Genomic DNA, 26,518 nt, shown 5'->3' on the forward strand with positions numbered 1-26,518 from the left:
CACCGAACAACCTTGGTAGGAGCAAGACTTAAGGATTCAATTTTGATGTTGATGTTGTGTATAATTTGTTTGGCTTCGGTTTCGGTCCGAGGTTTAATTGGACATGATGTTCCTTCCTCCATGTGGTTTCCTCATGTCAGAGAGACAATCCGAGATCCATGCCAAGACCATGGAGTTGTCAGGTGGGAATGACAGATAGAGTTATCATCTGCGTAGCAGTGATTTAAGAGGCTGTGCAAGCGGATAATCAGGCCCAGGGAAGTGATGTGTATATGGAAAAGAGAAGGGGCCCCAGCACTGAGCCTTGGGGCACCTCTGTGGTGATGCAGTGAGATGCAAATGTTTGTCCTAGCAAAGACACATTGAACAATCACCCAGTGAGGTAGGATTTTAACTAGCAGTGTGCTTTCCCTGAGATGCCCATGTTTTGAGAGTATGGATTGTAGGATGTGGTGGTTGACCATGTCAAAAGCTGCCAATAAGTCAAGCAAGATGAGTAGTGAGGACCGAGCTGCAACTCTGGCTGCCATTAAGGCTTCTGGCACAGACAAAATAGCTGCTTCAGTGGAGTGACCACCTTTAGGTTAATTGGTTCAAGGAGGTCATTCCGTGATATGAGTGTGTGCAAGGTTTCCGAGTCACCCTCGGCAGTTTTAGAAACCTTGTATCCCGAAAAGAACATCAGGTCTGTTCTGGATCTGTTACTGAAACTGATTCATGTGTCTTACTTGCAGTACAGCGTGAGGCTTTTCACTTTCAGTTCCAATCCATCATTCGTGTGTTCTCTCATTTTCCACTTTGAATGCACCCCTAACAGGTTCAAATGTTGCTAAACATTTAATGGCTCTATCTCAGCATGGGTCCATGTAGCCTTAGTGCTATTTCAAAACAATGGTCTTCAAACACATCTATACAGTTTAAACTAGGGTTCAAGTGTATCTTGCAAAAAAAACATAACAGTTGCTTCCAACCCAGGTGCCACTTCAGATCATCTTAAATTATTTCAAATGCATTGGCAGAAACAAATCCAGGAACACTTGTCAATTATGGCTTGGTGCTATTCCTGACAGGCTTGCTTGCTGGCAGCAATGTCTCAAGTCTCATGTGATCAAACTTGGCTCATTACACCTATGCCCCTTTTAATGATGGCTATGTGGTTCCAGGCTGTCTGCCATTATTCAAAATAGGTTTATGTTATAATAACTTGTTCAGGGGCACACTCCCAAGCCCTCTTGGCATCATCAAGTATAGCTCTCAGGAAGTGCTTATGACTGCCCCCACCTTGTGCAGAGATGTGATGACCACTGATGCCAGCCAGGTTGGAATAGTGTTTAGTACCATATACTGTACACCATGCATCATGCTCTCTAAAGAAATCAATAATCTACTTGTGTGTTAAGCTTCTCCCTCTTCAGCATTTTCATGTGCAGGAAGGACAGAATTTTTTCATATACATAGAAATAATCCTCATTTTGTCTCAAGGTGTCAATCAGCTAGATTTTATCATTCCACAGTGGGATTTGAATATTGCACCTACTTGTTTATGCATTCAACTGACTGGTTGAAGTAGATTTTAAAGGTCTGTCAATTCAAACAGCAGCTGACCTTGCATCTGTGTCAGCGAGAAACAGATGAGTTATTTGTGTTTCTCCAACAGCCAAGAAATTTAAGATTGACTGTAGCTGCGGTAATCAGATACACAGTGTAGCATGGGATGTATTTCCATATACAGCAAACCCAAAAAGCTAGCCTGGGTGTTCCCATGCTGCCTTGCGCGCGATTTGATTCACGCTGCTAAGGCAGCCTGGAAACTACCGCCCTAATTTTTGCCTCAGATAGGGAACCAATCACAGAACAGGGGGGAAAGCAAGACGATGATGAGCTATGCACAGACGCATTTGATAGACATCCGTGGCACCCAATAAACAGATCTGGGCATTTTTTTCAAATACGAACAAATGAACGTTTGGTTCCCAGACCACGTCTCATTGAGAAGTGGTGGCGCTAGCCAGGCTACCCTAAAGCAGTTGTTAACATCCTGTGTAAAAATGTCTCAAACATGGTCGCTCTTTGTGCTGTAACAGAGATGTTTCATTATACATCTTTCCATGTTACTACCACATGCTTCACTCTTTCATCTTCCTCATGAATTTTATTATGCGGTAAGCCAAATTCATTTACCATCTATAATGCAATATGGCAGATGGTTGTTTAAAGAACACGTATGTATAGCCATGCATAACCTACGTGAGACTGATTTCAAGCATGTCACTGCAGCGTGACTGACAGTTGGTTGCATAATCAGTATTTGGCAATTTGTAAATGTAGCTTATTTACCTGTTAAGAGAATGAGCCCACAAAAAGAAAGAGAATGAGCCCAAAAATCTTCCACATCATATGCTCCTAATATTTTATAAATTAAGCACTCCAATATCTGGTGCATTTGACATTTGTCCATCCAGGGTACTAGTCAGTAATGTTTCAGCAGAACAAACAGCCTATGACGTCTACATAGATAAATGAGGAAAACAATACCGTCAACTTGCAGGGAGAGCCATTACATAGTAGGATAAAGATACAACAGCTATCTTATCAGGGAAGAAGTTAGAAGATGAAGGCTTGGTTTTCGGTTGCAAAGTTGCAATAGGAGAAATGGTGAGTCGTTATGTATTACCAAAGGATCTGAAAATCCAAGAGAAATAGGTGCAGTGTATTTAACAAAAAAACGATGTTCCAGTCGAACTTCAACTCACAGATTTGAGCTAACAAACCAGTGGTGTTTTTTCTCGGAGGCCCGTTAACATATTTAGTCTTGTCTCATTTGGCTTCCTTGAAGATGTCCCACACCACGTCCCTGTAACATATCCAAATAAATAGGAACATTTGCCACATTAAGAACATTTTTTCAGTCGTTGCTTTTGCTAGTGTCTCCCTTTCTTCATTAATTTAGCCTCTCCCTTCACCAGAAATGACTACACCTCTTGCTTTTCATTCTTATCACACAGTCACAGTTGAACAATGAACATTAAATTATATATATTTCTTGTTACCTCCAGAATAACAACCACTGCTGCATGTATGATGGATCTAAGGAGATACCCTCTTGATGAACAGAACTGCACCTTGGAGATTGAAAGCTGTGAGTACTTCATTGTCCAACTGATACAAATTTTGATTCATAACTGAACCTATGTACGTCATTATGCAACATTGCTACAATTCTATTTCCTCCCTCGGGCCGAAGCAGTCAACGTATATGGTTTGAAAATGCCTTTGTGATAAAACGTGACATTTGGTACACTTATAGCCAGACAGTTTAAAAAAAAAATAGATATTGAGCCATCATGAATTTTAAATATTCCGGCTGTTAGGTTACAGTAGGTGTTGCCATTTAGTACTGCAAATACTTGTTTCTGAGACCTGTGACACCATGACATTACTAGCTACAGGTGGAACCTCTGTGTAATGCTCTGGCAAATAGTAAATGATCTTGGAACAGTCTCCTTTAGGCTCACAGAGTACAACATGTGCCTTCCTATCAAAAACTTCTTGTCTAATTTTTATATTTAAAAAAGAAGAAAATAAAACCCTAACCCTTCAAAAAGGAAGATAGCTATAATACAGGGATGCGGTGGAAAATATGTTTTTGAAAAGGTTACAGAAGTCTGTATTCCGTAGTTGAGTAACCAACCAAGAAAGCAGACATCTGTCTGTAGTATTATATCGTCGTACCAAGAACCGTCTTCTATCAACATCAATGCACAATTTCAAAGTCGGCCTTAGCACGGCCTTAGTATGTTAACTACTTATGTGGAACAGGAAATCAATAAAAACAATAAAATGGGTTTTCCTTAATCTGTAGATATGGATTGAAGTTTTATTTATCTACTTGTAAGTCGACCTAGAGGGAAGCATATGAAAAATGTGACCACAAGGCGCATTGCAATAGTCAAGTAACATCGTTCCATGGGGAAGCAATTGAATTGAATGAAATAGTGTAGACAATTTTTCAGACTGGGGGATTTGTGAAGTTATTACACTAGTCCAGTATTTAAACTTCATGGGGGGAAAAAGAATTGTGAGAGGAAAAACTAGTCAAACTAAATGTTGCTAAGCAAGCTAATTTAACTAGCCCTACTTAAATATGTGTCTGACATCTGTAAGGAAAGTGTGGTCATCTTGAATCGTGGGAATGAAGGAAGCTTCTGGGTTGTTCTTAGGTCAATAAGGAGATCATCAATATCGTACTAATATGCAAATTTATTGCAATTTTCATGCAAATCATGACCACCAACTTGAATTTTTTATGACTTAAATCTACTATTGTTCATGTAGACACTGCCAAGAATTATGTATGGTGAATATATTTAACTAACTAGATCATCAACATCATAATATATGCCATGCCATGAAAATTGATCTGAAAACTGTTGTCACTGGTGGCCATTTTGAAAAATGGCTGCCATGGCCGCCATATTGAAAATTCACGATGGCTCAATATCCATTTTTTTTGGACTGCCTTTGGCTATAAGTGTATCAAATGTCATGCTTTTATCACAAGGTGCACAATTTTTCAGGTTATCTGCCCCATTATTAGAATCTTTTAGGATACATTGCAGATTCTAGAACAACTTTACACAACATTTTCTTTGCCTGTAAAGTAATTTACATACATTGGAAGCAAACTTGTGTAAGATTTTCTCATATCAGATTTTTTTTGTTTTAAATTTAGACAGAAATTTGAACACATTTAGCAACACATTTAGTTTTTATTTTGGTAAGCATAAGAACCAAACAAACTGTTTGCATCAAATACTATATATAGATTTTAAAAAAGGGCAATTGTAAAATTCTTGTCTGGACATAACAAAAAACATGGAGAGGCTTTTCTGCAGGCAGCAAAGCTGGACAGTATAAGATTCCTGGTGGGTGTCAGAGACATATTGGACAGTGCTGGCAGTGTAATTAGCATTCTTGTTGGTCAGCAGCGCTCTGGCAGAATGGGAGGAGCTGGTTTCAGAGGTGCAATGTCCACTTGGGCCTTGCAGGACCGGACAGTGATTCATCTGGGAGAGCATTATGGCACTGTTGCACAGCCCATGTCTCTTATTCGGAGATTGAACATGAAGTTGTCCAACTTCATCTTCTTTGTCCATGCCAAACTCTTCTGAACTGATCCCAGTGGGATGGCGCATTTATCAAATCAATTCAGTCCTATCTAAGCCCATTCTAATCACTCTGATCTGAAAACATTTAATCCAGGAGCGGTTTGTGTCTTAGGCAGACACTTTTATTGCTGATAAGCAGCAGGAGGTCTCTGGCACAAGTGGTGTGACATTCTTCTGTCAGGGCAGAGCCAATGTATCTGTTCCAAATAAGATATAACTAAAAATAACAATGAATTAGTATGAACCAGCAGCTAAGTCCATCACATGTGTATAGAGAGTCCATGCATAAATAAATATATGTATCATTTAATATCTTGCTAATTAAGTATTTATGTCAGAGTAATTTATAAATGGATTAAAAGCAAGAAAGAAAGATTTATTGGAGTGCGACCATTCTGTGATTTTCTGTGAGTACCCTGGATCACGCACCCACAAGTAAAGAAGCAAGAGAACAACGGGAGAGCGCTGTGTTTGCAAAGAACAGTAATTTATATGCACAAAACCCACAGTTTCACATTATTTGTAACATTCCAAAGCAGTGCTATTTCAGTGCTTTTACATATATTCACAAGCATGTTATTTAGTATCAAATGTCCTAGATGTGGCAGATGCTTTCTGTGAGCTCACTACTACAATTGGATGTTCTTTGACATTAACTATTCTTGTGAGTTTCCTACATCTGTAGCCTCAGGTATTAAAACAATGAGCTTCCACATCACTGTGTCTTCTTCCCCATCCTCCCCATCCTCCTCATCCTCCTCATCCTCCTCATCTTCGTCCAATCTGTAATGACTCAGTTCAAGACACAGCCTTTTCAGTCCTGATTACCATCCATTAGACTCTATTGAAATTCATTAGGTGCGTTTTGTCAATCACATCAGTGATAAAACTGCACACATAATACATGACCTTTATGGCCATGTAGTCATTCTTGATCATGGTTTTATTTGATTAAATGTCCCAGACATGGGTACGTCATTTTAGTATACTGCAGTGCAGTTATGGTGGCTGACACAGTAGAGTAGGCTAAGCTACAGTGCAATTGCCAGCTGATGAGTCAAGTCAAGTCAAGTCACTTTATTTATATAGCACATTTAAAACAACAATGTTGACCCAAAGTGCTTCACAGGTAAGGCTATCTTACAAAAAAGTCAAGGAGGGAGATTGACAAATAAAATGAAATTAAAAAGGGGGGATAGTAGAGGTGTTAAGATGACAGTAAGACACAAGCCAGGAAAGGTTACAATGCTCATAAAACTAGTGATAAAACATAGAATAAATTAATTGATTACACAGTATGAATTCGATAATCTGTGAAAAATGTCATGCTGAAGCCCATACAGAGGGTAACATTTCAAATAAGCAAGGTTACACATTTGATCTTTTTTGCAGGTTTTCCTGATATGAACGAATATGTAACTTGGCGTATTTCTCCCTGCACTCGCCAAGTAGTAGGAACAGTAACTACAAATGTGTTTCTTTTACACATTTTAAGCCTAAAAGTTGCTTTATGTTGAATAAGATATTTGTTTATATATGAGGATGGATTAACTCCTGATTTGCATTCTGAAATGAAACTAAGACTGATGGAAATGTTTATTTGTATCAACATGGTGGCAATGACATTTCATTGCCATTCAGGTTGCCCAACAACCTCAAATGGTGAATTTATAGCTGTTAACAACTGTGATGAGTGTCCATATAATCTATGGGTGAAATATCATCTATGAAGGCCTAAAAGGACAAAAAACATAACATTATGACCCCATGGAACTGTATCAGATGCACTACAATTGTTTAGCCTACTTTTGTATTGTGACAGTTAAGACCATTTCTGACTTTTTAATTCTAAAATTCTTTCGAGGTGTAACAGCCCTTCTGCTAGCATGCCGGGCCGTAGAATAACCTCAAATGTGCATTACTTTCTGTGAACTGAACGCCACGTCGTCCATTATCTCTTACATATAGTAGGCTGATTATACTGTATTAGTCTAGAGAAAAATATATTGAGCATTTGTGTGCCAGATAAAGTAGCTTGCTGAGAACATGGAAAGTGTCCTGAATGTATAATACTGAGATTATTGAGCTGATGAGCATAGATCTGCAAACAATGTACGTTTAAACATCCTGGCCTTTGATATTATTAAGACATCGGTATATTATATTTGGTGAAATATTGAAAGCCCCTTTTGTAACCCAGCAGCAAGAAATACACATTTATGTATGAACATTCAAACTAATGTTATTCTGAAAAAAGCCACAGATGGCTGTAAATCACCCATCCTATAAACAGTTATATCATAATAAAAGGAAAAACACCACTGGTATGGTGGAGAATCTTAATTTTGTTCCCATTTGTCACATTTCAAATAGCCTACTCACATTTTGTTTTTAGAAATAGAATGGTACAGATAAAATGTTACAGGGCAATTCCACGGAAAATTGACTTCTTGTCACATCCATAACGCCAGTGAAATGCCTTGGCATTTGTATGATGTGAATGATAACATTCATTTTTTGTGCCTTTTTCTCATTTACATTCATCAGCCAAAAATAGCAAATGCTCAAATTTCATGTAATCATTCACATCATACCATACCATCACATTTTATTGGCATAATGGATGTTACAATTTTTCAAATTGTAATTTTTTTTTACAAATTTTCCATGGAATTGCCCTATATGTACTGTATGTCATTGTTGTATCCAAGATTGCAGTTCAATATTTCAGTTTCAGTTACAGCACACATCCTGATATCACAAACTCAAAAGTTAAACTGCAGCACCTTTTTGGGGGGCTTTCACGTTCATCGGCATATGAAGATCTTATTGCTGCATTTGGTGTGACCATTTTTGTGGATGTTATACATCCCATGCAGTCTCCAGAATACTGTAATTCCTCTGTTAGTGCTCAGAACCGTCCACTGTATACATAAATATGATTATTGTCTAGATTGTGTCCGCCTGGATCAACAAGCACTGTGGCCCAACAACAAGAGCTATTGGCACAGGAGCAAATAGGGCCCTAATTTCGTTGACACGCAAAGCCTGTCACAGAGCAAAAAGTCTGTCTGCAATGAATTTCTTCTGCTTTCATTAAATACATTAAGAACCCAAGGTTGTATTTGTTGGTACTTTGTTGGTGCTACCTATGGAATTTGGTCTCAAGAAAATATTTTTTATTTGTTTTATTTATTTTTATTATGGTATATGTAGAGTACAAGAATACTACTACTAAACAAATACTGAACATGAAGGAGAATGCAACCGTTGGAGATATCTTCAAAAATCCTATGGAAAGATGTAAAAATCAGTCTAGGCTATTTATCTGCCTATGTATTTTTGCTATTTTACAGATGGATACACTACCGATGATATCGTGTTCTTCTGGCAAGGAGGTGACACCGCTGTAACAGGGGTGGATAAGTTAGAGCTCCCACAGTTCTCCATCATAGAATTACGGCTGGTATCCAGAGAGGTGAAGTTCACCACTGGTAAGTTGTGCTGGCTGGTTTCCTGAATCAATAAGACACACTGTCCATAGATCCCGGGTGAACGATCACAATAGTTTGATTGACCCCACTTAGTAATGAGCATCCAAATCATTTAGTACAATGTGTTTCTCACACAAGTTCATGACATTGTGAGATATGCAATGAAGCCTTGTTCATCATATTTCTGCCTGTTTTAATAAACCAATCCTAATAGTTTCTCTCTCTTAATTTAAACGAAATAGCCATGTAATGATCAGATATTTTATTTAGAGAACCTCATCTTTTTTATCTTGGTCACATTAAATGCGATTTTGTTCAGCATCTTCCAGTAATGCAGCCTCTTTGGTTTAATTGACTGGATATATGTTTCTAAATTAGGTTATATGAAAAGGTTTTAGCAGCGCAGTAAGTTCACAGCTTGGTGGATAATGTCTGCAGAACTTGGCCAGCTTGGAGAGAGTAGAGCTGAAAGTGCACAAATGCTAATGTTGTCATAATCTCCTGTAATTAATTGTAAGTTGACGACTAACAGGGCTATTTAAAGAAGTAACCTTTGTGGGGATGTTCGTCTGACAAGCTGTCTGAGGGTGTAGTAGAATGATGTCATGAAAATCACAATTTAGGTTTTTTAAGGGAAGGCAGAGTTATCCAATTGGTCATGCCTGGCATTACATTTTGAGCCCATTAATTTTTTTATTCTTTCCTTTTTAGTCTTTTGAGCATCAACCTTTCAAATTATAATAGTACACTGATTTCAATAATAAATATAATTTAGAAAGAGTTTCAGTTTGCTGGTACACATTCAGTGTGTCTGGCAGCCTATAGCCATATTGAGAAACTGTACCATACAAATTATACAAAAGACATACATACATACTGTACATAATAACACATTCGGCTATATGTTTTCTGTTCTGTAGAAGTGTTCTACAAAACTAATCTGTACAGTAATTTCCCAGCTATTAGCCGCGACTTATACATTGATTTTGCAAAATTTCTTCAGCTAAGAGGTTAATACACTGGGGCAGTTAATATGGTATTAATATGGTTTTGTTTCTTTTAATTTGCATAAAACACTGTCCTGCGGCTTATACACAATGCGGCTAATAAACAGAAAATTACTGTAGACTGTGTGGCATTATACTACCCTCATGTTCTTGTGTTAATTTTGATATAAAAGAGAGACAGTATCCAACAATTTGCCACTCGATAACTCTCGACAACTTAATGAATATTTTTTATGTATACAGTAAAATCCCTGCTTATAATCTGGCAATTTTTCACATAGATCTCCATTTCTCAAGGTCACTGAGTACTGTCGGTATGAACCCCCCCCCCCCCAAAAAAAACAATTTTTCGTACCAGCAGTACTCGGTGACCTCGAGAAGGGTAGCGATATGAAAAGTCACCAGATTTCTCAGGAACCGTATGGAACCGTATGTAAGATTGTGGCCAAAACTGGTACTGCAATCACTTTCAACTTTATTACTGTAGAGCAGTGTATCCCCTCCCCCTCCCTCCTGACTGGCAGAGCTGGAAACCCGGATGCCGAAACACTACTTACTTCGTGATTAGTAGATAGGTGCAGGGTGGCGCATCAGGCCAAAACACAACATGACAACATCAACATCAGTTGAGGGCTGCAACTTCACTTTTTAAATGACAATATCCTGGTCGGACTACTGTTGTCAGTGATATAAGTATTTGAAATTAACATGATTTCTTAATGTCTAGTGACATATCAGGGCCATTTTATGATTAATTGAAATACATTTCTTACATACGGTTCCTTTAATTCTCTCTTCTTCTCTTACCTAAACTTTTAGTTTTAGTTTGAAATGCATCACCATCTGAATTAAATGACCTCTGTGGGGTCTTTAACATTAGAGATATTGTTTAGAAATAATTTTAGTAAGAGTTCTTCAGTGACTAAAGGAAGGACATCAAATCCCTACAGGCAATGACAATGTTGTCTGATGTGTCAGATTATTGAAAGATGAGTCAGAGCAACATTTCTGAGAGATTTTCACTCCACCATAGACCACAAGTCCCTCCCTTAGAGAAATGTCAACCCTCCGTCCTTCAACAACCCCCGCCGAATATGTCTCTCTCTCTCTCTCTCTCTTTCTCTCTGTCTTTCTCTCTCACACACATACACTATGTCTTATCTCATCCTGGTCCCTATTTTGTTAATCATGTCATTACTGTCCGAATGCTGAATTTTTGGGTCAGTGTCCTCTCTCTCCTGTCCAAGACAAATGAGTCACGGAATATGCACTCAGCTCTAAAATGTTGTCATGTCATGTTGTGGAATAAGTTGTTGAAAAAGGGATTGCATCAGGGTTAACTGTTTGAATGAGTTGTCTTCCCTCTTATGTCCTGTTTTTAAGTTAATCCTATTGGTGTGATCATTTGCTAGCACTCTGTAAAGGAAATGTCGATTTATGACTTGTCAGCTGCATATTCTGTAACTTTAGATGGAGAAATAGAATGATCCCTTCAGAAGTGTTTTCACTTCATTACGCTACAGTAGATCAAGCCATCCAGCATGATTTTTGGGGCACTTGCCGAAATGCATCACTGTTTTCTCTGATAGAGCCACTGCTGTGGCAATAATTAACAAAGGACGGTCATCTTCTTTCTTAATTATGTCAATCATGAGACGTTTGACCTGGCAGCGTCAGCTGTAATTTCATCTTGTCTGCTGTATATATTCCTTGTAATTCAAATTCTATTGCTAATGCACTCTCCTTTTTTGTTTGCAAGAGTCTAGCCTGCATTACCCTTCGCTACCCATTACCCGCTAGCTAATTTGCTCTCTTCCCCCTTCTCCTTTTCCTGATCTTCTGCTGGATTGAATCCCCCTCACACTATCTCATCAAAATATCTCATGAGAACTCTCACCACCTATGGCTCTGTCTTAACTCTCTTGTCATTGTCTATATAATCAGTTTTTGGATGGTTATTTTTTAATGTAGGCCTAATTCTTTAAAATCATTTATCCTAGAATGGTGGAGGTACTTTTATAACCAGTTTTATAACCATGGTCATCTCATATCATATATCAAGTTGGAACAGTTTTCTGTTAGTATTTTATTTACACAATAAATATGTTGTTTTTTTATACATAACATGAGCATCATGTATATATAAAGTCCCTTTGTTCCAATGACCTTGGACTTCAATACAATTGCCATTATTAATTTTAACTTATTAGTTATCAATATTTTATTAATGTGCAGTTTGTGTGAGGATGTAAAACTATGAACCCCATTTTCTAAACTTTTCCTCAATTTTTGTGAAAGACATTTTTCAACCCTGCAAAGACTCTCCACAAATGTCCCTGTCTGACACAGACAAGCTTGATAATGAAAAAGACTTGCTTATCAAGCTAACAAGCTGGCTGGTGTTAGATGATTTTGGGTTGCAAATTTGCAAGTACTATAGGTGTTATTAACCTGTATCCTATCATCTTTATCTATAAATTTCTCTCTATTCACCACAACTTTTAAACTATTCACCCCAACCCCCCAACTCAGCCGATGATTTCGGCTACATGGCTGGACAACTGCCCGTTCTGCCTCTAAAAATTGTCTCCCTTTTCTCTGTCTTTCTAGGTTCTTATCCCCGGCTCTCCCTGAGTTTCAGGATCAAGAGGAACATTGGCTACTTCATCCTGCAGACATACATGCCCTCCATTCTGATTACCATCCTTTCTTGGGTCTCCTTCTGGATCAATTATGATGCGTCCGCTGCTCGTGTGGCCCTAGGTAACGTGCTTAGTACCGCTCCTTTAGTCACTGTGATTTTACAATGTCATAGTAATTGTACTAAGTAGAGTAAATACAACTTTGCCCATGTCTACGTATATAAGGGGAAGTTTAGAGTAAGGCTATTGCCTTGTAACAAAACAGCAACTCTTAAAGCACATTGTGCTGATGTGCAAAAAAAAATAAGCCAAAGAATTTAATAGTGTCAAATAGCATTTTTGAGGATTTTATTGAATTAGACATATTTTATTGATAAATGTTTTGTCTTCTTTGTTGATGTGGTCTACCAGACAATGCAATTCTCTGTATGATGTCAAGACCAGTGAGGAGCAGGTAAAGGGAGAGTGCATAGCCCCCACTGACATGATAAAGCATGAGTGCTACCACAAACTCCCCCTTCACAGCCCATCATTGGGCATGTTTGCTCAATTTGAGATTTGCTCTTTGGGAACCTGGATCTGGACAGTGATACTTACCGACTGGATCTTTCCAACATCCACTTTTTTGTCTTATAGACCCTTTCAAGAGAGTTCCATTATCAGCATCATAGTTGGCCCCACAAGGCTTCCGTTTTTAACATTCCATATGTTATCTTAATGCAGAGGAAGTAGATTGGGAACCAAATAGAACGTTCAAGCATTATTTTTGTTTTTATTGTTGAAAGGGTCTATATATGCCAATATGGTTCTCAGATTAGCGAGACTATATTTAGTCTTATAGTAACCTCTTGCCTTGTTCTCACTTATACTTTATCCACAGCATGGAATTAAAGATTTTCACTTTGGAGGATTAAAAATAATCTAGGGTTATCACTGGTTCCTGCACAAGGTCTCTGCATGCAGTCCCAGAACTGAGATGACGCAACTGTTTAAATTAAACATTCAAATGCAAGTAGGGATGGGCAATATATTGCGTTATTGGGATTAAATCAAGTTTCTGTTATGTTGTGAAAAGTGACTAAATCGTAAAATCATGATCAGTGCTTCTTCTGCTGTCATGCAACTGAAGCTGGCACTCCTCTGGAGTTACCAGGGTTACTGCACTGAAAACATAGTCTCCTTTGCAGAGTATAGCCTCCTTTGTGTCCTAATACTGTAAAGTGCCGTTAGGATAAAGATTGCACATCAAGAAGATGAATAATCAGGGGAGCTGTGGTGCAGGTGGTATCATCTTGATACAGGTCCAAGTGCCCATAGGAACCCCAGTTTAACATCCCGATACAGGTCCAAGTGCCCATGGGGACCCCAGTTTGTTTTTAGGCGGTGGTCATTTCCTAAGCCTTCTCTCTCCCACTTGTTTCCTCTCACTCTCAACTGTCCTAACTGCATTAAGGCAAAAAGCCCCAAATATATACTATATATACTAAATATATTAAAAGACACACAATTGATGGGTTTTTACCTAGGCTGACACACATAGGATAGGCATACTATCTAAAATGTAAATTGTAGCCTACTTCTTGCACTCTCCTCATTGGTTGTTTTATTTTGCACGTCATCCCAATATGTCATTCATTCTTCCTGTTGTTTGACTCTGTTGTTGCAAATCCTGTTCTATAAATATTATGGAACTGAGCTATTTTGAATAATCAGGTAAATTGGTGAGTCAGTCAAGAAATCTATAATAAAAAAAATTGGCTCCTTTTGTATGTTCCTCATAAAATGTCTATGTAAAGATTTTGCAATACAGTCGAAATGAATACTGAAACCATCTTTATGATGTTTTTTTTTCCAAATATCAACAATTTCATCAAGATAAAGGCTCGACTTTTCAGAACTTTTAAGACCAAACATGTTTGGGATATCCAACTCCAGGATATTGGCATTTAAATACAGTATTATGCTGTTTTTACACAATCCTTCTCTACTTCTTGTCACTAGACAAAAGCATCTGCTAAAAATCTTAAGTTTATGTATGGTGATATCCTTGCCTGTACAATTGTGTATGCACAGTTAAGGTACGGGGCAGCCGTGGCCTACTGGTTAGCACTTGTAACCGGAGGGTTGCCGGTTCGAACCCCGACCAGTAGGCACGGCTGAAGTGCCCTTGAGCAAGGCACCTAACCCCTCACTGCTCCCCGAGCGCCGCTGTTGATGCAGGCAGCTCACTGCGCCGGGATTAGTGTGTGCTTCACCTCACTGTGTGTACACTGTGTGCTGTGTGTGTTTCACGGATTGGAATAAATGCAGAGACCAAATTTCCCTCATGGGATCAAAAGAGTATATATACTTATACTTATACTTATACTAAGGTGGGAGAAAATTTGATACAGTGTAGCCAGGTGTCTCAGCATGTATTTATTTGCACCAATTTGACTTTCGTGCATGTGATTACTTTGACAACATTGCATTACTTTGGTCTTCTCTTGCCTCACAGTGAAATTTGAAAAAGAAAGTCAGAGCCTAGAATGGTTTACTGCACCAGATATACAAATCATAATATATGGGAGAAAGAAATCTAAATTCTGTTTCACAAAATGAAATTGCAAGTCTTGTAATTATCATTGTATCATCACCTCTGTGGCAATTCCCAACCCTAATGCATACAGTACTTTCTCTTTGTTATAGTTTGCTCCTTATTCATTGTTAGAGGGTGCACTGCATAGCTATTTTAAGAGAACAGCAGAAATACATGGTTAAGAATGGAGTTCAGGCCATTTATAATTAGGTCTATGGTATCTTCCCCCTGTTTCATTTGCCAATGTTTTTGTCTAAAATGTAGAGTGCTGTAGAGTGTTTCTAAGGTTATGATGGCGTGCAGTGATAAACTGGTTTGAGTGTGCAACAAAGGATTAGCCTTTGGGAATGGTTTTGAATAACAGCTTACAATCCATAACAAACCAAATACTTTTGAAGCTACTCAGATCAACATTTGTGTTTCTACTGTAGGTGTTACTACGGTGCTCACCATGACAACCATCAACACCCACCTGCGGGAGACACTTCCAAAGATCCCATATGTGAAAGCCATTGATGTCTACCTCATGGGCTGCTTTGTCTTTGTATTCCTGGCACTTCTTGAGTATGCTTTTGTGAATTACGTCTTCTTTGGCCGGGGTCCTCAGACACAGAAGAAGATCCATGAGCGGTTTAATAAAGCCAACAATGAGCGTCCACGCTATGAGGAGAAGCGCATGAGAGACCAGGTATGGACAGTAGCAGGAATGTCTTTCTATCTCTGTTGAAAATGTCTGGACTGGAGAGTATAAATTCCACTTATGACTTTTTAATGTTTTTAAAAAAATTGAGATATAGCATTTTGGAACCAAACTCTTCAAATACTCAGCAGCTGTAGGGGGAGCTCAGTAGCAAAACAATCCATTTGAAATGTGCTGCATTCAGCCTGACAAAATGGAAAATTTTCTTTAAAAAGAAACAGTGATGTTGTGCACCTTGCTTCTCAGTTCTCAGATTCTGATTTAAACATTCCAACTTCTTATTTGTATATTGCATTTGTGGAGGGCATATTTGGCTTTATTGTGTACACACTTTCTTTTTACTAAAGCAAACCCACCTGAGATATAGTTTTACAGATAGGATTAAATCCACCTCTGGAAGTGGTTGAAGATGCAAACTCAAACAGATTTCAACAGATGTGTCTCTAGTCCAATCGCCTGTAGCAACACTCGGAATGTGACACTTAACAATGTCAAATCCAGAGTGATGTGAAGTGATGAAATGTACTAGACACTAAAAGGCAACTTGCAGAGAACCAAAGAACTTTACCATCATTGATTGATCCATTGCTTGCTGTTTGAGAGCGCAACTGAGGACAGTCGAGGGATTGATGCCATAATAAAGTCTGATTCTGAGACAGTGATAAATTGGTGATGTCTTAAAGGAGAACTCCAGCCGATTACAAAACAAACAAAAAAACAAACAAAAAAATCAGGCGGCAACAAAGCTATGCTATGGGGGCAGACTGTGACTGTGCCTCTACAGACTCAAAATGTCACTATAAATGCTGTGCAACATAAACAGGATCCTTACGAGACACTACTATGTGTGTTCATCTCAATTATTGTGTGGCTGCGCTGCGCTCGCCACTATATTCAATCTGTTCACAAGCCATTAACAGTACAGGGAGTTGAAAAAATGGTTTGTCTGCACAAAATGGTTTTACCTAAGTCTGCACATAGACTTGTTGAAATGGCAGCTTGTCATGAGAAGTTAAAAAGTATTCAAATATTCAAACTGTCCTGCTTAACAAACATAGACGTGAAACTAAAGGGTAACACTTTATAATAACTACACACAATTCATCATTTATTAAGCCTTTGTTACTTATTAGTTAATGGTTTGTTCATCATTAGCCATTTCTTGTTCATACATAATTTATCATCAGTAAAGCATTTGTTCACACAGTTATAAATGGTTTGTTCATAGTAAATAAGCCTATCCAAAAAATATGTATGTAAGTACATGATTTATACTTAATAAATAATGAAACAACCACTTATACTGTAAATGAAATCATTTTCCCATTATAAACCAGTTGCAAACTATTACAAAATGCTTTGTTCATCATTTGTAAAGCATTACTCCTATGTTAATTCTCATAAATAAAGTATTTGTACACACAGTTATAAATGGTTTGTTCATAATAAGCCTATATCTAAAATATGTTTATAAATTATTATTAATACTTAATAAATTATGTAATAATATTTTGTTGATGAAGTAATATTTCCATTATTTAACACATTCACATGCACTAATGATTAGTTAGGGGGAGGATACATATTTTATAAACCGCTTCCTAATTCTATAAATCATGATTAACTCATGAGTTACAAGTGGTTAGTTAATGATATTTTGTGAGGTTATCTAAAGTGAGGACTTTCTCTGCCTTGCAACGCATTTTCAAATGAGTTGTAAAGATTACATTCACACATATTCATTTAGCAGAAAAGCGACGTACACATGTCAATCAAATTGAAGGCCATTGAAACAACAGTTAAAGATGGGAATCGAACCGCCAACTTTTCAGGCTACTGCATTCTAGTCCAGCTCCTTATCCACTACACTACCTTGGCCCAGATAGAAACACCTACGACTATACAAGAGTTTCTGTTTTCTTCTACTACAAATTGTTAAGCATTTATTAAACATATGTAAACTATTATTAAAAACTGTATTCTTCGTTTGTAAAGCATTATTCCCACATTAATTTTCATCTGTAAATTATGTTTACACAAAGTTAAAATGTTTTGTTCATAGTAAACACGAATATCTATATTATCTTTTTGAATTGACTGTTCACTGTGCAGAGGTAGTGTGGTGGATAAGGAGCTGGGTTAGCATGCAGTAACCCATAAAGTTGGGGGTTCAAAACCTGGCGTCCACCTATGTGGCCTTGCCCTTTAATTTCATTGACATGTGTAAGTCGCTTTGGGTGAAAGTGTCTGCTAAATGAATAAATGCAAATGTAAACTTTATAACTCATTTGTAAATGTGTTGCAAGGCATAAAACGTCCTCACTTTAGATGAGCTCACAAAATATCATTAACTAACCACTTGTAACTCCTGGGTTAATCATGAGTTATGGTATTAAGAAGTGGTTTATAAAATATGTATCCTCACCCTAACTAATCATTAGTGCATGTGTATGTAACAACTGTTAAATAATGGAAATATTACTTCATCAAAAACATATTATTGCATAATTTATTAAGTATTAACAATAATGTATAAACATGTTAGATATAGGCTTATTTACTATGAACAAACCATTTATAACTGTGTGAACAAATGTTTTACTGATGATAAATTATGTATGAACAATAAATTACTACTGATGAACATACCATTAACTAATAAGTAACAAAGGCTTAATAAACAATGCATTGTGTGTAGTTATTATAAAGTGTTACCAACTAAAGTACTAAAGATGGACGAATTATGAGTGACTGGGCCCCTTGGCACAAACGTGAAAAGGCCCCCCAGATAGTTGGTAACCCTGCTAAGGCCTGGGGCCAAGTTTACTTACCATTCTATAGTCTATAAAAACCCTACTTATGTCCGGTTTTCATCTTCCGTCCATTCTGTTTACATAATCAAAATCCTTATAGGCAAGTCTGACATAATAACTTCTGCAGTCTCACCAGGCTATTTTCCCGGCATTTAGTCTTTTTTCAGGCAACACTGGTAAATGCCGGCTAACAGAAACAGAAACCCTGCATACACATTTTTCTACATTTACATGTTCATATACTAGTGCTGGGTGATATGACCTTGATGAAGCCGATGAGAGGTTTTAAATGTTAGTTGCAATACATTCAGTTAAGCCCTATCTTGTACTGTAACTGCACAGGAAAATCAAAAATGTTCAGGATTGCATTCCTAGTTTCCACGCATGCCCTAGATTCCAGATGTCCAGAAGTAGTTTCGGTGTTGTGACAATCAAATTCAGAACTCAGTCTATACCCTATTGCTTATTTGGCCATCATTTATATGCTCCTGCAGTATAAATGTATTCATCCATAAAGGCAAACTGTATTAATAGTTGCATATGCTGGCAGACTGCTGGCCGTCAGATATGTTTTCATGTTCATACATTGATTTATTTTTAAAAACAAGTGAGGACAATGTGCTTGTCTGTGTCATTTTTAATGGTTTTAATGTTCTCCTGAATTTGTCTCTCCTCAAAGGATTCTATTTCAGCACCATTTCAATCCAACACCCTCAGGTCATACGCACAGCGGAGAAATCTCTATATTGAGGAGCAAAGAAAAGTTGGGGTATGTACTCGAAGGACTTACAATAGCTGGGCTATAAATCACTTTGTTGTTCAATGCTACACATTTATGTTAACCGTTTTCACATAAAAAATATATTTTTGAAGATGTACTGTTACTATTTATGTAAAGGTTTATGATTGAACAAGATATTACTAATGAGATGAAAATATTTCTAGGTTTGTTTGGTGTGTTTGATCATGCAAAACATGAATTTTAGTCTTAGATTGTAAGTGTTGTGGTTTTTTGTCCCTTTCCCCAAAGGTTGACGCATATGGAAATATTCTTCTCACCACTCTTGATATGAACAACGAGGTGATGCCATCAGATGTAGGGAGTAATGTAGGTGACTCCCGCAACTCTGTCATGTCCTTCGAGAGTACTGGTGTGCAGTTTCGCAAGCCCATGGCATCCAGGGATGGCTACAGTCACCATTCATTGGATCGTACAGCCATGCGGAGCCGAGCTAATTGTCGACTACGCAGGCGCTCATCGAAGCTGAAGCTCAAAATTCCAAACCTGGCGGATGTCAGCACGATTGATAAGTGGTCCCGGGTAATATTTCCCATCACCTTTGGATTCTTCAACCTAATCTACTGGTTGTACTATGTGAATTGATATGCATCCCAGGAAACATGGGTGATATTTTGAGAGCACATTTAATTGGGTTTGATACAATTTGAAAAATGTGTATACACATAAAACATTGATACATATGTATATGCATATTTCTATATATTTATATATATATTTACACACATTTGTGTGTCAAAAAGACTTGTGTAAAACTACTATTAATATAACGACTTGAATGTTTAAGAATAATTATGAAAAAAAAAACATTTTGAGTGTTTGTTTTTTTATTTCTGAGATGAAGCTGAAAAAAGATACAATCCCTTTCAGGAGCCTGAGAACTTTTGACTGCATGGTATTTTTGCTAAAAGAAAAGAAAGATCTTGAGAAAAATATTTGAAACAAACAAAAAGGACATATTGGAGAGTATCGCTGGCTTTTATTAATGTTCACAGTAATCTGCAGTCTTGACTGTGGCTCATGAAATCAAAAAAAGGAAAAAAAAAAAGTTTTTTTGCAGAATCTTTTCCCCCGTCCTTTCAATAGTGAAGTCAGACCTCAAGCCCTCAGCCAATCCCATTTCCTATGGAAAAGACATGGAGCTCTACATCTATTCTCCCCCACTCTGTACAGCTAACGACATATGGTTTACGTATTGTTTGCTATGACGTTTGTTTGGTTGGTAGCTTTTTTTTCAAAGACTTATAATTTGGTCCAAAATGTCCTTGCAACTAAAAAGTGACATAGACTAACATTGAGCAAGTCTGGTAACGCCAAGCCTGTTGATGAAACGTTTCCTTTATTTTTCCGTTATTTATTTTCTTCATATTTAGTTTTTGATTTTTGAAAATTTCATGGACCAGTGCCTCTGGCTGTATTTGAGTACGCTATCATGAACCGTTAATGTTTGTGCTAAGAATAGTGTCATGGAAACCTTCAGTAGCATTAATGAGACCTTAAATGTCTTATTTGTTTAACCTATTTGTTACAAAAACCATACACAGCTTAGTTTTCTGTAATTCAGTATCCTTTTTGGTAACATGATTGGCACCAGTATTGCCGTGATCTGCACTGGAGCCTGAAACTATCGACCTGATGCAGTATCGTCTATTATAGTATTGTCTGTTTTTATTTATGTGATTGGAACGTTCAGGGAAGTTTACTTGGTATTTAGGACGGCAGTGGAAGAACGATTTTCTTGGACCTTTGGCCAGAAATTCTGAAATCAACATGAATAAGGTGTATCAAAATATATTGCAGTTCAAAACAGGGAATACAAATGCTGTTTTTATGTGACACTCTTAACATACTTTCATACCTTAAGAATGTTAGGTGGTGTTAGAGTCCCTGTTAAATGTGCCTGAAACTGAAATTGAACTGAGAGGTGTCCTTACTTTGTCTTTCAGTAGGTTCAGAAAGAGATAGTGGTAGGTCACTTAACTTTGCCCTCTGACACCCTCTCACACACAAGAATGAGCAACACACCCATTCCCCTGATGTCACTGCTCTGTGGATAGTGTCCCAAAAAAGTGACAGCAGAATAATCAGGAAGCTAGATTTTACCTGGCAAAAGAAGGCATACAATATAAGCCATGAACTAAGTACCAAAAAGCCTACAATACATGTTTGATGTGGTGCCTGTTGTGTTGTATTTTGTTCTCAGCCTCAACCGTACTTTGTAACTCACCAGTAATTGGCACCTGACCACTTTTATCTTCAATTCATCTGACTGCTGCTGTTTCATGAAAGAGATAATCTCAGCATCTATGACAGCCCCCATCTGAGTGGCTTTTTTTTAATTTCTTGTAGCCTGCTTCATAGAGCAGTGCCATGGGAGAACTATCTTATAATATCTGGGCAGAATATGAGATTGTTAGCCACTGAAAGTGTAAGTAGGAACTTTCAGAGGACAAGGTATGGAGCTCTTGAGCACCGCTATATCACGCCAAACCAAGTGCCAAGCGAATCTCAGGTCTCACTCCCCTAGTCTCATGTGTGTTAATGGGCTCTTGGGCCCAGCATTGCTACACCCATGTGCTAACTAATGCTTTTTTTCAGTATTTTGTCCGTCTAATTTTTAGTCTCTGTGAGCTGTGGATTTTACACAATCAAGAGTTAAGTAAGGATCAGAGTATCAGCAACTTTAGAACTACTTATTGTTGCTAGCATTGTAAAAAGAAAACTAACATGAACTGAAAAGTTATTATTTTCAGCAAAATTATGTTTCATATTGCAACATTATTGAAGAAAGATATTGAAGGTGCCGTTTGTAGGATTTAGGGTGATCTATTAACTGAAAATGGAATGTAATATTTCTAATTATGTTTTCATTTGTCTATAATTATCACTTATATGTAACTATGAAACATTGTTTTCTCTTTAGCTAAGGATTATCACTTCACATCTACATAGGGAGCAGGTCTTCTTTCACAGAGTTTGCCATCTCTTTGTTGTGCCACCATGTTTTCTGTGGTAGCACAGATTAGGCAAACTAAAACACTGGCACTAGAGAGGGCGTTGGGCTTTTATGGCACCTGATAGCCACTGTCGCTTCTCCTACACATTTGAAAAAGGAGAGGTATTTAGTCGGTTGCAATCTGCAACCTTACTGCTAGATGGCACTAAATCCTACGTACTGCACCTTTAAGATGAAAAAAATGAGTGACCTCATGGGAATTGATCATTCAACCTTCATCAAATCAATATATAAAGTATGTTTCCATGTGTGGGAGATTTTTATATAATTTATCAAGCATCTTATGCTTCTTTTTAAGCTTCTTTCTTTTGGAGAAGATAAACCAGTATGGAACTGTGTTAATAAGTGTGACTGCTGTCCACTCTCTTGGTCATATAAATGAATACCCTTCATATATACATGGCCACACCCATCCATGTAGCAGAATACTGATGACTGTGTATTGAAATAATGAACGGGAGAGATGTGCAACCTCTAGTTGAGACTGAACACACATATGACTTAAGTGGTTGTGTCCTCTAACTAACACAACTTCCTGTCAAGGATTGAGCTGACCATTAAACCTGTAATTAATTACACCCGTAGGGACTTAATAGACATACAAGCTTTTATTGAAATCGGACATACTGTGACATTTGGAACACTTGTGCAGCAAAAATTTGCCTAGCGATCTTTCCTCATCACTCTGTGTTTCAAAAATCTTGTAACAACTGCAGAGTGTATCTAGAGGTGTGCACCTTATATCAAGTAAGTTTTATCAAGGAAATCAGAGAGTTGGTTATAATAAAGAAGTGAATGTTGTAGTCTTAAGGAACTTTTATACTGGATGAGACCCACAAAAATTACATTTCAGTGTTGTCATTGGTATTAATGTACGTTTGTCGAGTTGAAGGTAATTTGGTACAAAGTTGTGAAAACAAATCCTAATGGTCCTAAACATGAAAGTAGTCTTGCAGATAAGATCTGGGGACCATAACTGTGAAGACATAAAACGTGTAAAGGAAGATAAAGATGCACATCCACAAAATGTGCTTTTACAAATTTGGCGATTGAACAACTGATTTAGAGCAATCACTGTTTGGGTGTTCACTGTATATTAACTGTAAAGCCCAACATTCATGGAATTCTTCATTGTCCTGTCAAATTCAGCTTTTGATTGTCATCATAAGCAAAATAATTAGTCACTGGGGATACTAATGACAGTCAACTCATTTTTTCTGTCTGTCTTTAAGTTAATATTTTACATAATTATTTATTAATTACTTAATTAGGATTGCTGGATGATGTCTGGCACAAGGTTCATTTGGTTCTTTCATGAAAATCCTATCCATCCATGTTATCTGATGAGTGTAGCCTATCGTGGCTACAGGGTGGCGAAATAGTGAGGTGGAATCATTGTGACCATTTAGCTTTAGTCAGTCAAGTTCATGTGGCCATTAGTCTGCAACTAAATCGTTTCAGAGAATGCCCAACTCCAAGATGCATACAGTATGTGTACCACTCAACCATTGCCACCCAAGATGATTAGTTAAAGTTAGAATAAACAACAACCCATTTGGCTTGGTTTATTGATGCCAAGAACGGCCACTGTGTCCTACACAACTTGAACTATGTCATCTTTGTAGATTACATCCATTACTTCACTCTCCCATCCCTTTGTTAAAATCAGTTTACAGGAATTTTGTGATGTTGTGAATAGAAAGATAAAGACCTCTGACCCAGTACACCCTGACCCATTGACAAGATAAAGTCTTTCAGAACAGAAACTCATGTATACTCAAACAGAGGCTATGTGAAACTCAGATGTCCCAATGGTTAACAAAGTATTACTACCAGTATGTGCTTTTGGACTGTCAGGATTCTTTGGAGTTAGATAGCAGGAATATCTGCAGTAACGTTAGTCTTTGGTAGCACAAGAATAGAAGGGTTTAAATTCTGTTTCATGTCATTTCCTACCCAAAACATGACAAAGGAAGCCATGATAGCATCATCTTTATTGTCTTGATGGAGGCCAGACTAGTGGACAGGCCATTACAAAAAAGACTAGCAACACTAGTGGACGGCCCATTAAAAAAAATATATTGTATTTCCATACATCCCTTGTTTTTGTGGTTCTTTGGGTTGAATTTTGATGAACAATTTTACTATAGCTGGCCATTTTGTCGGTATCATTAATATTTCTATTTATGTACGTGAAGATAGGTGGATAAATATGTACCGAGTTGTTTATTTGTTTGTTTTTGCTCTGTTTGGGAAGGGGCAAAGCTGTGGTCTTTTAATGGGAATTCAAGCTCGCAGTCAGTAGAACCATCTCTCTTCTCTGTCCTCTCACATATGAATTTACATTCATATGTCATATGTCAACACTGTGCAAAATGAACTACCTGCATAACTTGTTTCATGATGCAAGAGGTTTTGTTTACATTTAACTGTGTTTCTCCTTGACAGCATTCGTTTTATGATGTGGGAGTAGGAAGTGAAAAATGTGTTGAATGATTGATTTCAATGTGAATTTTCTTGCCTTTTGTGTATATGTGTAATTACATGTGTATTGTACTGTAAATATATATCTTTCACTTATATTTCTTACTGCATGAACCAAACAAAACAGTTTGTAATAGCAGCTAGAATCACTGATAATGGCATGAACAGCTTTTGCAGCACCAGAATCCTTCAGAAAACAAAACCTATGAAAAAAGGGCGAGTGGCTAAAGTTAAGATATTGGTTTTGTTTTGCATGCCTTCATGAAAAGGTTTATTTTGATATTTTTCTATCTTGAACCTCTGTATCACCTGACATCAGTTTGAAGATGAGACAAAATGATAACCGTTTCTTCTCAATGTAGGCTACTTTGCATCATGGACAGACATAAAAAAAATAAGCACTGTAAAACTATGAGAAAAGGAAAGCAATGAATCCCATTTGTCATGGAAATGACAGGCGTGTGGAAATATTGTGGTTCACTAACCCTTCCGCAAGGTGTAGCATAGAGATAACATCAGTCTTAATGAAGACTATGGGTTAAACTGTTGGTCATTGATATACATGTTTTACATTGGTATTGGTATGTCAGGATGTAGATTACTTTTCATGTGAAAGAACAAGTGGAAGTGGACAAGTGGAAACCTAGGTCCAAGTGAAGTAAAGGTGAATTATTGTAAAAGAATACAGAAGAAAACTTGTCTCGGTGAAGTAGTTGACTTTCCTAAGTAATACAAAAGGAAACCTATTTCTCAGTGAGGTTGAGATCAGTTGCCCCTTCAAGACAGACAAAGGATCTTTACTTTCACTTAACAAGACAAGTCAAGCACATGTAAGGGAAAAAGAACTGAACATTCAATCACTGAGTATGGTTTTTATTTCACTTCTAGTTGCCTGTATTCCTTGTATTATTTTAGTAATTGTAACTTCTGTTGTTTTTCCATCAAAATGACATATATTTATATTTACAGTAAACCATGCCCTAAAAGTAATATTTATCTTTTTTTCTACTGTGAAATTTGTTTTCATCAGGTTTTTCATTTGTGCTTGTTATATTCTTTTTGATATAATGTGGTTTTCGGTTTAATTTGTCTTTATGAATTCAAACATTTGTAAAGTACAAGGTTGTATTTTTGTCAGTGCCAATTAATGTAAGAGTGTCAATCAGTTTTTCTATGTGTTTGAGCAAAATGTTTTTTTTTCTACCAATACAAAGTGTTAACATTACGTGGTACAAAAGGTTATAATTAAACCAACTGATTTTTACAAATAAAGGCTTACAGAGAAAAGTACGGTATTGGCAAAGTTTGTTGCAGTTGCTCTTGGACTACAATATTGAATTTTCTTTATGTATGAACAATGAACATAATGGCCATAGATACAATGCATTTAATTCAAGGATGTAATGCTATCTGGCTGTTATGTAAATATACATATGACATAACGCTTCTGTTATTAAGTGACATTCGGTTTTTGTCATAACAAGTTAGGGTTAGGATTAGGGTTAGGTTTAGAGTTAGGGTTGGGGTTAGGATTAGGGTTGGAGGTTAGGATTAGGGTTAGGTTTCATGTGTCATGACAGTGTCATGTGTTCATACATACATTTCGATACTGTCTAGTCAAGTGTTACCAAATCTTCTCTGCTCCAAAACCAACAGAAGTCAACTCAAAGGATATGTCTTATCGTGCTTTCCTCCTACCTACAGGATAGAGACAGCTTCAATAGAGGCCACATTAATGGTACTGATACATGCAGTGAAATGCTCTCTTTGTTCTGTGTGACCATGGCGTAGCATGTGGAGAAGGTCTAAGAGATTGA

At 37.3% G+C, this 26,518-nt stretch overlaps 1 protein-coding gene across 1 annotated transcript in view; it reads left to right on the forward strand.

Annotated features, from left to right (window-relative positions):
• The window catches only part of gabrb4 (gamma-aminobutyric acid type A receptor subunit beta4), a 33,336-nt gene extending 13,529 nt beyond the window's left edge, over positions 1–19,807 (forward strand). The window contains exons 5-9 of the mRNA XM_076300935.1: positions 3,057–3,139; positions 8,525–8,662; positions 12,280–12,432; positions 15,321–15,577; positions 19,433–19,807. Coding sequence (XP_076157050.1) covers positions 3,057–3,139; positions 8,525–8,662; positions 12,280–12,432; positions 15,321–15,577; positions 19,433–19,786 — 985 coding nt within the window. The 3' untranslated portion in view covers positions 19,787–19,807. The remainder of the gene's footprint in view (positions 1–3,056; positions 3,140–8,524; positions 8,663–12,279; positions 12,433–15,320; positions 15,578–19,432) is intronic.
• The last annotated feature ends 6,711 nt before the right edge of the window (positions 19,808–26,518 follow it).

Source organism: Alosa pseudoharengus, unplaced genomic scaffold (assembly GCF_046254945.1).
Source record: "Alosa pseudoharengus isolate Yale_2024_CS ecotype anadromous, Long Island Sound unplaced genomic scaffold, YU_APseudo_1.1 YU_APseudo_1.1_scf_23, whole genome shotgun sequence".
NCBI lineage: Eukaryota > Metazoa > Chordata > Actinopteri > Clupeiformes > Clupeidae > Alosa > Alosa pseudoharengus.